The sequence below is a fragment of the Acanthopagrus latus genome, chromosome 22, assembly GCF_904848185.1.
Source record: "Acanthopagrus latus isolate v.2019 chromosome 22, fAcaLat1.1, whole genome shotgun sequence".
Taxonomy (NCBI): Eukaryota; Metazoa; Chordata; class Actinopteri; order Spariformes; family Sparidae; genus Acanthopagrus; species Acanthopagrus latus.
Window position 1 is genome coordinate 7127660 of NC_051060.1, and position 14815 is coordinate 7142474.

Here is a 14815-nt window from a genome sequence, read left to right on the forward strand (position 1 = left end):
AGGTTATTAAATACTGTGTGGTGCATCTGTAAACATGATTCAAATGATTGTTAAACTGATAAAAATAATATTTATAAACCTTTACAATTCCTTAATAAATGTTTTTTAAAGCATTTCTTTGTTTTGTTAACAGTGAAATAACTATGAACTAAGGTTAATTTTTAATGATGTGTAGCATACGTGTTACCGATTGCACCTTTTTTTACAACACACATTCTTCTACGTGACAGTCGGCTCCTGTTGGAATGTCATTTCAGCATGGTGTGTTTTCAGCGTAATTCTCCCTGCACACTTTCCTTGTCATCTCCTCTCTGAGAATGCTTTGAGATGACATGTCACACACACCGAGCCGTGCCAATCGTAATGTTGTGTGACTGTTTCATCATCCCAGGGCAAGTTTCCTGAGGCTGAGGTGGAGTTCATCAAAGCGGGGAAACCCAAAGAAGCCGTGTTCATGTGAGTGCTGCAGATGATGATGCTGATGCTGATGCTGATGCTGATGCTGATGATGATGATGATGATGATGATAATGATGAACAAAGTATTGATCTTGTGATTTTAGTTGAACTGAGTAATTGTAATAAACTGTCAAAGGATGTAATACTGAATGCTTTTCGTTTTTCCTGATCATCCCTCCATTCATTTTCCAAACCACGACTTTTCCCTGTAACAGAGCGTGTTAGTGTGGTATTACTTCAGTGAGGGATCTGAATACTTCCTCCTACACTGTTGCAGATACGGCTCCTATTAATTATTGATGGAGGTTCACAGAGTTCATTCGCTCAAAGGGTTTGAGGATTTAACTCAGTTTGTAAAAGCTGCAGTAACTGTAAAAGGTCATACTGATGCTTTAGTGCATATTTTACCTTTTAACTCTAAATCCTGTGCACATAATATTTTTGATGGTAGCGTATCGTATGTTTTTAAATTGTTTTCCTACCTTCCTCACAGTGTCTGCTTTCTATAACTGACTTTACACTCTTTTCGTAGAGCATCCAGTTTGTGTCGCTCATCGAGTTCCATCTCTACACATTTAAGCATCTAAAAAAGTTGAGTTTGTTCATATTATTTTTTTGGCCATGTGTTTGTGTGTGTGTGTGTGTGTGTGTGTGTGTGTGTGTGCTCCAGGTATGTTCACAACAAGGACTGGGCCAGTGCGCAGCGGGTAGCTGAGGGCCACGATCCAGAGAGCGTGTCTGAGGTTCTGGTGGGCCAAGCCAAGTTCTGCTTTGAACAGAAAGATTTCCAGAAGGCTGAAGCCTTCCTGCTCCGAGCCCAGAGACCCGAGATGGCTGTTAAATATTACAAGGTGACGGCGAGAGCCAAGAAAAGAGGCTCAAAATGTTCTGAGCTAAAATGATTTCTTAATTTTACTGAAACTTTACACATCCTAGACTTCGACCACCTTCCGTGTGCTTCCTTATTCCTTATTGTTGTCTTGTTCGTGTTGATCAGGATGCAGACATGTGGAGCGACGCCATGAGAATCTGCAAGGAGTACCTCCCCAACAAGCTCTCCATACTCCAAGAGGAGTACGAGAGGGAGACCTCCAAGAAGGGAATCCGGTGAGAATAAAACCAAAAGAAGCAGAAGAAATCAGTGTTTGTCAAGACCTAAGTGTAGATCACAATCGATACTGGATTGGGGCTGATGCTGCTAAAATTCAGATATCGATCAGCAGATATTTGACTTTTGATTTTGGCTTTTTTTGGCACTAACTGCTTTGCCATTTCAACAAGTCTTTTCATTTGCATTTTGATATTCTTCTTTAAAAAGATAGGCTTGATGGTATCAAGTGTTATGTAGGGGAATGTACCACATCAAGGCCATGTCGTAAAATTTGAAGGATCAATTCACCAAAAAAAAAAAGAAAGAAAATTCAGTCATTATCTACTCACATCGATGCTGATGGAAAGTCAGCATCAACAGCATTCCCCTTAACAACTGAAGTAGCTGCAGGCTTGTTTTTGAAATTTTAAAGAAATAACCAAAAAAATGCAAACGTGAAATGGTTCCACGCTGCTCCTCTGGTGGAATCCAATTCTCCAGAAGTTCGAGATCCAAAAATTGATTTGACAAGACGTTACTGAATCTTTCAACGCAAACTGCATTTAAAAACAGGAAAAGGTGCAAATTTCTCCCGACTTTCCATCAGCATGGGGGTGTGTAAATAATAACTGGATCATTCATTTTTGGGGGTGAACTGTTCCTTTAGATAATTTATATAAAATGTAGTCACAGTTTTTTGCCGGTCAACTGGGAACGAACTGTTAAACACAAACACAAGAAGAAGAGTCACTGGGTGGCCAGAGGGAAGATTCTTTGAAACAACAGCTTGGATTTCGTTACCTGCAAAAACACATCCAAGATTAGAGATTCTGATGAATTACACCATTTCTAAATCATCACGACATTATAATAATAATAATAATATTAAAATGTTAATCATTATAAATGAGACTATATACAGTATATTCAGACACAGATATACAGCAATATAGCCGTGATAAGCCAATATCTGTCGATCAAGTCAGCTGATTGGTATATCGGTCAGGCTGTAGTCCATTGAGCGCTAAAACAGCGATTTGATTTACCTTCATTTACCAGTGTTTTCCCCTCACTACACAGTAACAACAGGAGGAAACCTGTGATCCCTTCCTGATTAAATATAAATAAAAACACTCAGTGAAGCTGCATCTTGTTACAGCAGCAGCAGCAGATGCTTGAAGCCTCGTCAACGAGACTCGTAATTATAGATGCGAGGTTTTGGTATCTGCGGGGCTTTATTTTAAGAGTTTTCAATCAGATTTTGTTGACCTGTTATGTTATAGAGAAAATGCTTTAAAAGACCAGAGGGAAACCACAAAGAGCTCCATGAACATTTTACAGACTCTCCCATCTCGCCCGGCAGCATAATCTATGCACAAAGAGTCGGTTTGATGCTTTATTAAAACACAGCTCATGTGTTCTCCCGAATTGAAACTACCAACAAGGAATAGCTCGTTAGTTAGCCGGCAGACTGGCAGCGCGCAGCTCTCGTCCTCCTCCCATCGCTTCTCTCTCTTTAATGACTTGTGGGAGAAGAACATCAAAAGTTGCCAATGGAAACGAGCGGGGAAGAGGGTTAAAGTGAGAAAACACTGAATTATTCCTGCAGAGTTTATAGGCTCACGCTCCAGATAAATGCAAGGCATCCTGTCTCTTAAAGGCGTCTGCAAGCCTTGATCGAACTTTAGTTTGTTAAGAGGTGCACGCCAGTTGAATCGTCTTTTTTTTTTCTTTTTTTTTTTTTACACTATTTTTCATTCCTCAGAGATCGTTTAGTGGCGACCTTTGTTTACAACGATCGAGTCAGCTACCAGAACAAACATTATTCCTGCCGGTAGGGTGCTGGGATGATTTGTGAAAATAACAACATGAGCCCTTTTTGAAAGACAGTCTTATGTAAATTACAAACATTTTTTTATTATAGCTACAGTGGGAACGCAGAAAGAACATGTTTCCTGTCGGGTGCATTAATACCTGATGACCAGCGACTGAAGAGACATCGACTGTTGAACAGTGTTGCATGTGAATTTTTCCATTCATCATCCGTTTTTTTTTTTGGGTTTTTTTGGGGGGTTTTTTTTGCGAGTTGCACTCTTCAGCCTTGGAATGACAAACATATGATAACTGCAAAATTGAATTATTCTGATTGATTTTTTAAAAACAAGGCGCAGCGACTCTTTCCGCCCTAATTGGCCCAGAGATCCGTTCTGTTCATGCCAGTGCCTTGTTTCATATTTGATGATGGTGCTGATTCAACCGTCCGATGAGATGAACGTTGGCGTCTCCTGCTTTTGACTCTCACTCTGTGCGTTTGTTTCAGGAGCGTGGAGGGCCTTCTGGAACAGGCCAGGGAGTGGGAGCAGTCGGGTGAACACTCCCGCGCTGTGGAGTGCTACCTGAAGGTGAAGGACGACTCCAACCCCGCCCTGATGGAGAAGTGCTGGATGAAGGTAAAAGACACATTTTCATGTACATTTACATACAATCAGCGCGAATACAGTTCCATTTATAGTGCAGTGATATTAGAGGAGCGGTGCCAACTGCAGCAACTTCGCTGTTGGACTTTTGGCAAATTTTGGTATCAATGGGGGGATTTATGGCATGAAAAACACCAAAATGCGGGACAGTCACGCACGGATCAGCAGTAACAATGTGACGTTAGCTAGCGAGCGAAGTAGTCGAGACATCAGCGAACAAGTAGCGGTTGTTTCGTGGCCGTTGTGAAGAAAAAGGACCGTAATACACTGAAGCAACGGACAGCTCTTTGAAGTGTGGCTCTGAAAAACATCAGTTTGAATTGCAATGTAGCCCCAACACTTCATCCTAGACCTCAGTCTCATCAACAGTCCGGGGGCACCCTGCACCTAGACGTATACAGTGCAATGAGCCGTCCACCCATATGATACGATTATGCAATCACCACAAAGACCCAGCTGCTCTTCTATTTCGTTCTTCTTCATGTCATAATAAACTCTTTCTGATGCTCGCAGGGCACGATGACGTGGGCGTCACAACATCTAATCTAATCATAAACAAATAACTAACAAACAAAATAAGGACTAAACCAAAATAACTAACAAACAAAATAAGGACTAAACCAAAAAATGTCTCCAACTGAAACACATCATTGCTCCTGTTGGTTGCATCACATTCAGCATCGTAGCGGACGGATGTATCGTATTGATGAATTGTAGCCAGCGTTTTCTTGCGGTGAAAGGTCGCAGTGTCACCGACGTCAGTTTCGATCTCACTCAGGGGTCACACGGCGGGTATTGTGTGTTATTGATCGAGGTGCGATGGAGATCAGATCATTTAGAATCCGAATGGCCGGTCTGATGGTGCCGCTGAAAGAGAAAGGTCACAGGGTCCCAGAGATCAATACTTTTTTTTTTTTTTTCCTTTTGGGAGTTTGATTAACCAGCGCGAGAAGAAGAAAGACAAGTGTGTTTTCATTTGAGAACTGGACGTTTGGTCTCCTGGTGGTGTTCGAGCCAAGGTTGCAGGGTCAACAGGATCGATAAGTGGCTTCCCGTAGAAAGCCTGAAAGTGCACATTAGATTTTATTTAATCTACCGGTACAGTCACTTAACCTCTGCCCCTCTCCGGAGTTACCAAAACATCAGAAACATACAGCAGTTACAGTGGTCTCATTTGGTCTAGCGAGCGACTACAAACCAATGAAAGCAAACTTTGATTAATTTTTATTCTCACCAGAGGTCTTTTTGTGTGCCCTGATGTGTGTGTTCATTTGTGTGTGTGTGTGTGTCTATGTGTTTCCCAGGCAGCAGAGTTGTCCATCAAGTTCCTCAGCGGAGATCGAGCGATGGAGGTGATCCTGGCGGTCGGACCGCGACTCACGCAGCTGAGGAAGTTCAACGCTGTGGGTCAACGCGCACGCACAAGCACGCACACACGCCGTGTCTTGGCGCGAACCTGCCTCGTTTCAACTCGCGCCTTTTTTTCTTTGTGCTGGCGTGTTTCAGGCTGCTGACCTCTACCTGAACATGAGCCTCATCAAAGAGGCGATCGATGTCTTCATCGAGGGCGAGGAGTGGAACAAAGCCAAGAGAGTCGCCAAGGAGCTGAAGCCCAGGTTTAAAGACGAAGACACACGCGCGCACACACACACACACACAATGTTTCACAGTTATTATTGCAAATTAAACAGAAGAGAGATCAGAGATTGACACTGAAAAGTCAAAATACACCTTAAAATCACAAATTCAAGGAGACTCTTAAATACCTTTCATAACTGTGAAAGTACAGATAACTGTCTCCAGGTCAGATTATCTCTTGTTTTATCTTCCCTGCACGTCATCATTCTGATCGTTTGGCAGGTACGAGGAATATGTGGACCAGAAATACAAAGAGCACCTTAAGAACCAAGGCAAAGTGGACTCTGTAAGTACAACTACACACTCTGTTACCGACTGGATCTAATTTATCCAGGGAACTCTTGCAACATTATCAGTTTAACTCTGAGCAGTAGGTTTGAGCCTGACTGGGCCGTCATTCATTCGCTCAAACGAATGAGAACCAGGTGAAGCACTGCGGGGGGGAAATGTTCACATTGTGCAGGAAGTGAACCGGTCTGAAAGAGACAGAGAGTGCACCACAGGATTTCTGGAAGTTGACATTTGACTTTGTTATCGTTAACGAAACTGAAACGTTGTCTGTTGTGATTGTCCGTGTGTGGTCAGCTGGTGGGTGTGGATGTCATGGCGGCTCTGGACATGTATGCAGAGAGAGGCCAGTGGGACAAATGTCTGGATACAGCATCTAAACAGGTACTGGACACCACAATCAGCCTCACCCTCCTGGATAAATTATCCATTTGGATAAATGGTGCAAACTTGAGCTGCAACAATTCATCTGTTATCAGTTGTTTCCAGCTTCTTAAATGTGAATATTTCCTTGTTTCTTTCCTCCTCTATGACAGGAAACTGAATATATTTGGGTTGTGGACAAAACAAGACATTTGAGAATGTCGTCTTTTTGTCACATTACTTTTACAGCAAACAAGTAATCGATTTGTTGAGGAAGCAACTGACAGATTAAGTGACAATGAAAATAATCGTTAGTCGCAGCCCTGGTGGAAACTGTTGGATGTGAAGCTCAGATTATCAAGCAGTTAAGAACACATGTATGTTTGGATCATGTTGTGCAGGGGTTTTGGTCATGAAAACCTGGCTCAGCATGTCCGCGCTCCTCGTCAGAATCAGAATCAGGCTTACTGCTGAGTAGGTTTTTACAAAAAATGTCATTTGCCTTGGTGTTTTAGTGCACATAGCACGTAGCAACATAAAAAGAATGATAAAAAAGAAAGTACTGAAGGTCAAGAAGTATAAATAGAAATATGAAGATTCAGAGCTGCACGGTTTGTGTTTGAAATCATCCCTCACTGTCCCTGTCGTGTTTTTGTCAGAACTTTAAGATCCTCCATAAGTACGTCGCTCTGTACGCCACACACCTCATCAAGGAGGGAGAGGCTCTGAAGGCTCTGCAGCTCTACATACAGCACGGAGCTCCGCCCAACACCCAGGTACTGCACACACACTTTTTAATTTCATATTCCTGGAAAACAGCTCCAGTTTATTTATCATCTCTCACACCGGTCTACACCTTAAAAAAAATTCTAGGTTATATGTTACCTCGACGAAGATATCCACCAAAGTCTGTGCAGTTTTCCCCAGACAGTGGTATCAGTGTTGCTTTGTGAAAATTGAATAACAAAATCACAAGGCCGACAAACCAGGACTCTGCTTTTTATCTCCTTGAGCATCATTCTGGCGCACAAAATATGGCTAGAGACTCCCCAGCTGACAGCGATTTTAGAGGCAAATCTCTCGACTCATAATCTCTTGCGTGTCGGTATATTGTCACTTTGTCGCTGCAATTTCCTGTGAACGGAGGACCAAACGCAGGAGGGAGAGTTGTCGTCCCTCTGTTCAACACTTGCAAGTGGCCGCTTCAACCATTAAACATGCTCTTGTGGGTTTACTTATATACGTGCACACAACCCAAGTTAAAACCTTCCCCTGCATGCGACCGCATATATACTGCTCACCTTTATACTTTAACCTGCAGTGCTTGATTGGATCTCCTTCTCCTCCTCCATCGCAAATTTGGTTAAAACAGCTTGAAAGTGTCTGATACCCTGTTAATGATGTAACCACATCATTATTCTCAGAACTTTAACATCTACAAGCGGCTGTTCCTGGACCTGATTAACCTCCCTGACACCGATGGACCAGAGTCGTACCGGATGTGGGGCGACCTCCGCAACTTCCTGCTGCAGCTGGTAGGTCACAACAGAACCGCCTGAGATGAAAAGCACCTTCTAATGTGGAGTATAATGCTAAATGTATTCATTGCTGTGAAGCTGAGAGGTGAATTTGTTTTTTTCTTTATGATTTCAGTGTGAGAACATGTCCAGGTCGGCCGAGGCGAGCTCTCCGGCTCACGAAGACTTTGAACAGATGCTGCTGATCGCTCACTACTACGCGACGAGATCGGCCGCCCGAGGAGTGGAGCAGCTGGTACTCCAAACGCCGCAGATTATTTTTTACCTTTTTCACCAAAACAAGGCTCTGATAGATAAATGATTGTTTTAATGTCAGATCTTAACTCTTCCTCCACAGCTGGAGGCGACAGTTTGACAGTTGTTTTATTAGTCATTTTCAAATTAAAGCGTCTTCTTCTTCTTTTTCTTCTCCTTCTTCTTCTTCCGTTGCTGTTCTTTTGCAGATAAGCATAGCAGCCAAGCTGTCGGTGTCTCTGCTGCGTCACACCGAGCTCATTCCTGCAGACAAGGCATTCTACGAGGCGGGTCTGGCCTGCAGGGTGAGTCCAGCAGGAGGAGAGGAAGACGCACACAATCAGATTTTTAGTCTCTACAGGACACTTAATAACTGTCTACCTGGTGCCTGGACAAAGCCCCAATTTGTGAAAGAAATTTAAAAGATTGTTCTGTTAAATTCCCCTAAGTGAACCAGATGGTAAGATTTAGAGATATTCGACTACTTCCAAAAACTTCCACATCTTTAAAGAATGTTTTTTGAATGATTTTTTTAATGATTTTTTTTTTTTTTCATTTGCCTATCTGGGCTTCCGTACATTTTGTCCTAGAAGATCATCCCAGTTAGTCCCTCTGATGGATTCATGAACCTGTGTACCAGATTAACGATGCATGTTGCTTTTTACTTTTTTAATGTGGCAGGCTGTTGGCTGGGAGAACATGGCCTTCATCTTCCTCAATCACTTCCTGGATCTGTGTGACGTGAGTTGACTGTCTCGGCTCAGCTGTAGAGCTGGACATGATGAAATGTTGACGTCTCAAATCAACACTGGACTTTTCGTTTCTGATGGGTTGATTTCTGCCTCCAGGCGGTTGAAGAGGGGACCCTGGACGCTCTGGACCACTCTGACTTCGTCGACACCGACATTCCCTTTGAGGTTCCGGTTCCCTCCAAACTCTGTGTCACTGTAAGAGATCCATCCACACTTCCAACACTTGACGCTTAAAACATCCCGCTGGTCACACTGGTGAGGCTGATGTTTGTGTGTGGGTGTGTGTGTGTGTGTGTGTGTGTTACAGGACGCCCAGCGGGAGCAGATCCGTGACTGGGTGCTGATGGTGTCCATGGACAATCGGTTGGAGCAAGTTCTGCCGCGCGACGAGAGGAACTCGTATGAAGCCTCACTGGTGGCCGTCAACACCGGCCTGCGCTCTCTGCCCTGCATCCTCACCGGTAACTGACGCGCACACACATAAATATATACAAACACACTCGCTGAACTTAACTCTCCTGTTTACTCATCAAATCAGGTGAATTCAAAACTGAGTGCTACGTGCTTTTGAATGTCTTTTAAACCAGCAATATTATGTTTAGAAGATATATTATGCTCATTTTCCGGTTTATAATTTGATTTTGGGTTACTACTAGAACAAGTTTACCTGCTGCAATGCTCAAAGACAAATGAGTTTTCTCAAACTGTAACTGTCTCTTTAAGGCTCCTCAGTCTGCTGTGATTGGTCAGTTCACACACGCATGAACCAGCACCGCTCACTCTGTCTCCGGTTGGCCCTGTCTTGTTTTCAGCTTCCAGTTAGCTTAATTTCGAATTATAGGCGTATTTTATGCTAATGTGTGACACTCTAGTGTGATGTCACAAAGTCCCGGAACTGAACTGACGAGGCGTTTCAGGAGCAGTGTGTTTTCTGTGGGAGAGAAACGAAAACCATAAAGGAATCATAGATTTCATTTAAAAAGCCAGTCTGAATTTTTGGAGAAGGAATTTTGTCTTTTCCGTAACTGAATAAACAAGCTGTTATCAGAGGAAAATGAGATCCCAGAACATAGATTGAGGCTTGAAAGGTGGCAGGGTCCGCCACATATAAACAAAATAAAACAGAATAAAACTGTCATATTCCTTATGATCAGTTTGTGTATTTAATTTGTTTAGGCGTTAAACATCTTTCTCTTCTGAATGAAATTTCCGCACCAAAACTACACAGTGCCCCTTTAACACAATAATAGTTCACCATATTGTTGTTAAACATCTTGGAGGATGCCCCACACTATCTTTTTTAACTAAGGCCTGTTACAAGCACCTTTATTTCATATGAGGACAATGTAAAGCTTTAACATAAGATACAACTCCAGCAGCAACAAGGTAAAACATCCCAGTAGTGTTAATTTCCTCAGTTTTCCCCTCCTCACTCTGTGGTGTTCTGCCTCCAGGCTACCCGGTGCTGAGGAACAAGGTGGAGTTCTCTCCTGTGGGGAAAGCAGCCAACAAGGAAGACTGGAACAAATTCCTCATGGCCACAAAGGTGAGAAAGACTGACTCAAGATGTCTGACTGATTTCTTGTGTTGCTGTTGTTGTTGTTTTTTTTATATATATATATATTGGACAAAGACAGCAGAGAACTTGGATGAACTCTTTTATCAAATTTCTCTCTACACACACACACACACACACACACACAAAGGGAAGTTGTTTGATGTCTCTCTTACAAAAGCCAAACTCATTTCAGTCTGTTTCATCATCTCTCCGCATCGGTGATTTTCTGTGAATCAGCATATGCAGTCGACTAATCGCAGCATCAGTATCTCACATCTTAACGAAATACACACACGCACACCTGTACACCCCACACTTGAAGTGGTGACGCCATATGTTGAAGCTGTGTTGTGATTGGTTCTCTTTTGTGTCCATCTTCCCCCTGCAGACCACTCACAGTCCAGAGTGTCAGGACGTCCTGAATTTCATCAGCCAGTGGTGCGACAGCCCGCCGGCATCTGGATTCTCCTTCCACTGACACACACACTTCTTTTACTTTTGTGTTCGTTTACACTCGTCAGTTTTTTCCTCTGTGCTCTTTCACCTCTCTTCTTCTTTTTTTTTTCACAACTCCACACTGACAAACAAACTGGCTACTTTTTGTTATTTATTCAACTTTTCATTTTTATCTCCTTTCCTGGCCGTCTCGCACTTCCAGGCATGTAATCCTGTTGAGATACTTAATACATATATATACATTATTTTTAAGATGGCAGTACTTTATTTGTCTTTATCGGCTCTTTTTTGTGTCGCTACACTGACGCAAAGCGGACTAATGTAGACACAGGCATTTTTTGAAATTTCAATTCGGACGTGACCGTAATTTAACCTGGTAATTCACAGACAATCTCCCACTTTACCTTCTCTTTGCTTTCTATACCTCTCCCTCTTTCTCCCATCAGAAGGATTTTCTCTCTCAGGACGGCATCGCTGAATGAAAAAGCCAAAGGTTTCTGTCACGTTTCAGCCGCACAGATCTTATTCCTGCAATTACGATGATACTTTATTGTTCCCCAGCTGGTCCTCTTCGGAAAGTCGGAGGGACTTTTTCATGTGCAGGGTCGGGGGAGGGGGGGTTGAAAATGCCTTTTATTGTGTGTTTGATATGGAATGTATTTTGTTTAATAAAGTTAAAACTTAAAGTTGCATTTCAAGTAATCCGTTTGCATTCCCCTAAACTCATAAATCGTCTCACTTTCACTTTCATACCTGCCGTGATCGTCATCGTCATCGTCATCGTCATTGTCATTGTCATCGTCATCGTCACTCATGCTGGTAGTATTTGGTAAAAATATTCTGATATCTGGTGTGTCTGGTAAAATTGTCAGTGGGAGTTTATCTCTGGTGGCGATGTATGGGAACAACCTCTCCCTGTACGTGTGAGGGACCATGCGTATGAGTTTGTCTGGATCAAAAAATGACAGACAGCTATAGTCCATCTGCACTCTGATCCTCTGGAGCTGCTTCTTCACTGGAAGAACATAGACTTGATCGTTCGGGGCGATTGCTTTGTACGTCCCATTGTAGAAGCCTATTGCCAGTAAGTGGTAGTTGGAGTCTACGTCTCCTTTCTTTTGAGGAGACTCTGGTGCCACACCCAGGACCCAGTGCGCACTGTCCCCGACCTCGACGACCCAGCTGTGTTGCCCTGGTTTAAAGCCCACTGAGCCGAGCGCAAAGCAGGAGCTGTGGAACCTTTCTGGGTCGTCGGGGAGCTCCTGTCGCCCTCTGCTTCTCACGCTGGTCAGATCATCAGACAGGACGAGCTCTGGGTGAGCAGAGCTCGGATCCAGGATCACCGTAGTGTGATGGACCGCGTCTTTCATCTTCTTCCAGATTTTGAAGCTCAGGTTGCCCAGGTGCATGGTCAGGTCTATCAGGGCCCCTGTGAGCGGCTCTGGGTCATCCATCAGGGGGCGCTGCTGGACCCTTTCCAGCGCCGCTTTGTAGTTCTGCAGGAACGCGACGTCTTCAGCTCTCATCTCCTCCGCCGCTGCTCTGATCGTGCCTGAAAGAGCTGCGATCCCTCCGTGCAGAGCCTCCGCCTTCTGCTTCATCGCCACACGTTTTTGCTTCTCCTCCTTCCTCAGAGCAGCCACCCTGACCTCCTCTTCCTCTTCGAGAACCCGGTGAAGCCTCTTGAACTCCTTCCTTATCTGCCTCTTTGCGTCCCGGGCCCGGGCCTTAATTTGCTTCGATGTCCGGTTGCAGTTTCTTTTAGCTTCTTTGAGGAGCTTCAGTTTGTCCTGCAAAGGTTTTAGGCATTTCTGGAGCTCCTCTCTGTGTTCCCGCGCAGCTTCGTCGACGGGTCTGAATCTGTGGTCGGCGTGTTTCTCTGAATCTCTGCAGACGAGACACACCGGCTCCTGGTGGTCCACACAGAAGAGCTTGAGGTTCTCAGAGTGCAGACTGCAGAGAGCGTCTGAGGACCTCTGATCTCTCTCCAGTAGGAAGGCCTCGCACAGGTTCTTTAACGCCAAGTTTAGCGGCGGGTGTTTCCTCGAGGAAGTCCTCTTACAAACAGGACATCGGAGCGTTTGTTTCCTTCTCCACCATCTCTGCACACAGTCTTTGCAGAAGCTGTGGCTGCATGACAGAAGAACAGGATCTTTAAAGACGTCCTGGCAGACGGGGCAGCGGAGATTTTCCTCTGATTTGGACGCCATTTTCTCTTGCAGTGAAGCAGGAAACACCCAAGGCACGGTGTCGAGGCGAGGTGTCGGTCAGCTGACGCGTCGCTGATCCTGCGTGAACTCGTTACAGTCTGAGCAGCTCTGAGAACTTACTGGTTGTGTTCAGCAGCGGGTCCAGGTGTTAAAATTCCAGCTTCCCCTCCTGAATCTCGTCTCTCGGCGGAGCTGAATGTACAAGAGGAATGAACGTGGGGTGTGTTTCACTCCACCATGTTAGCGTAACGGTTAAAACAGATGTTGCCAAATGACCTGAGGGAGAGTCTGACTCATCCCGTCAGACTGGATCCTGGATCCAAGTCTAGTGTTTTTTGTTTTGTTTTTTAGAGGAGAAGTCCACTGATTGCACACTTGAACATCTGATTGCCGGTTAAAGGGAGTACAGCTGCAAATGTGAGATCAGGAGGATTGTGAAATGTGAAAACTCTCCTCGACTTTTTGCGCCGAAGCAACATTAGCAGCTAGCAGCAGAGCACGACTGAAAATATTTTAATATTTTGAAAAAAGGTTCAGGCAACTGCACAGCCCTAACATAAGCTAGCTACCCATGTGCAAACATTGGCTAACTAGCTAAGCTACAGTAGGTAAGACTAGAAATGTAGATTTGCACAGATGTGATTGTCTTTCTGGCTGCAAAAAATAGAATAGAATAGAATTACTTGAATGATCCCAGACTGGGAAATGATTGAAATAAAACAGATTAGATAGATCCAAGCTCTGTTTTTCCAAACCATGCACCCACCTCTGAAGTTTATTTTTACAAACTGTGTGGTTAAAACACTGGTAACAGCTCGTATTCTGGGATGTCATGACTCGACATTGAGAATTTCACAAATCTAACACTCATCTATGTTAAAAAAAACAAGTGGATGCAAATCTCCTATTATGATGTTCAGTGTTGCTGATGCATGAGGCCAGACGGTCTGTTGATGCTGGGTATGTCGTGAACATGAAGTGAAGATCTCTGTGCGTGTGCTTATGGACATATTGGAGAAAAAAAAAGGTGTACATATTTATATGAATAACAAAATACATGTTCACATTATATTTTTGTCAGGCAAATGTTTCACCACTGTGTCCTTAAAGTCCATGTGCATGACACGATAATAACACACCTGACAACTATTTACCCCAAATCCAAGAAGAGAAGGATAGTACATTTGTATGATTCTTTTAAAATAAGTACCTATGTTAATCAGTATATTATAATAACTTAATAATAGCAGAAGGATTTTGCCGAGGAAAGTTACGGCAGGTGTCACTTTTATTCATCCTCTCCTGTTGGACCAGCCGCTACAGCAACTCACGAGGCTAGCTGGTTAGCATGCTAACTTCGGTAGTCGTGTCTGCGACACTTCACACAGACGTGTTTGACATGATGTCAGTGCTTATTTCCCCAAATATTGATCATTTTAAAGGTTTTTAACCAAAATTCTGACATGTAGCTTCTTTAATGTGTGTAGAATATAAATAAATCTGTTAAATGAGAAGGAGAAAGATGAAACACAAAAAGGAAATAGTTTGAATCGTTTGTTTATTTCATTCTTCAGCAGTCCAGTGAGCAAATATACATGCACACATTTGAACAAAGTTGAAAAATATTCGTTGGGAAAATACAGCACATTGATTTGTTTATTTGAATTCGATATAAAAATGTGGACACGTCATCAAGTTTGTAAAAATGTAAAGAAAATAATCTAGTTGCAGGATAAAATGTGTGTTGATTTAT

The 14815-nt window shown here is 43.4% G+C and overlaps 2 protein-coding genes across 2 annotated transcripts in view; one reads left to right on the forward strand and one right to left on the reverse strand.

Moving 5' to 3' along the window:
- ift172 (intraflagellar transport 172) overlaps positions 1-10961 on the forward strand; it is a 43137-nt gene extending 32176 nt beyond the window's left edge. The window contains exons 32-48 of the mRNA XM_037086985.1: positions 392-456; positions 1129-1309; positions 1456-1565; positions 3869-3998; positions 5330-5428; positions 5532-5641; positions 5886-5949; positions 6249-6335; positions 6974-7090; positions 7739-7849; positions 7968-8087; positions 8296-8391; positions 8768-8827; positions 8935-9033; positions 9146-9299; positions 10293-10384; positions 10785-10961. Coding sequence (XP_036942880.1) covers positions 392-456; positions 1129-1309; positions 1456-1565; positions 3869-3998; positions 5330-5428; positions 5532-5641; positions 5886-5949; positions 6249-6335; positions 6974-7090; positions 7739-7849; positions 7968-8087; positions 8296-8391; positions 8768-8827; positions 8935-9033; positions 9146-9299; positions 10293-10384; positions 10785-10874 — 1785 coding nt within the window. The 3' untranslated portion in view covers positions 10875-10961. The remainder of the gene's footprint in view (positions 1-391; positions 457-1128; positions 1310-1455; positions 1566-3868; positions 3999-5329; positions 5429-5531; positions 5642-5885; positions 5950-6248; positions 6336-6973; positions 7091-7738; positions 7850-7967; positions 8088-8295; positions 8392-8767; positions 8828-8934; positions 9034-9145; positions 9300-10292; positions 10385-10784) is intronic.
- Positions 10962-11526: 565 nt separating this feature from the next.
- Positions 11527-14353, reverse strand: LOC119012985 (E3 ubiquitin-protein ligase TRIM39-like). Its single transcript, XM_037087267.1, has one exon. It carries the CDS (start codon positions 13060-13062, stop codon positions 11527-11529), a length of 1536 nt encoding a protein of 511 aa, XP_036943162.1. The 5' UTR covers positions 13063-14353.
- Between the last annotated feature and the right edge of the window lie 462 nt (positions 14354-14815).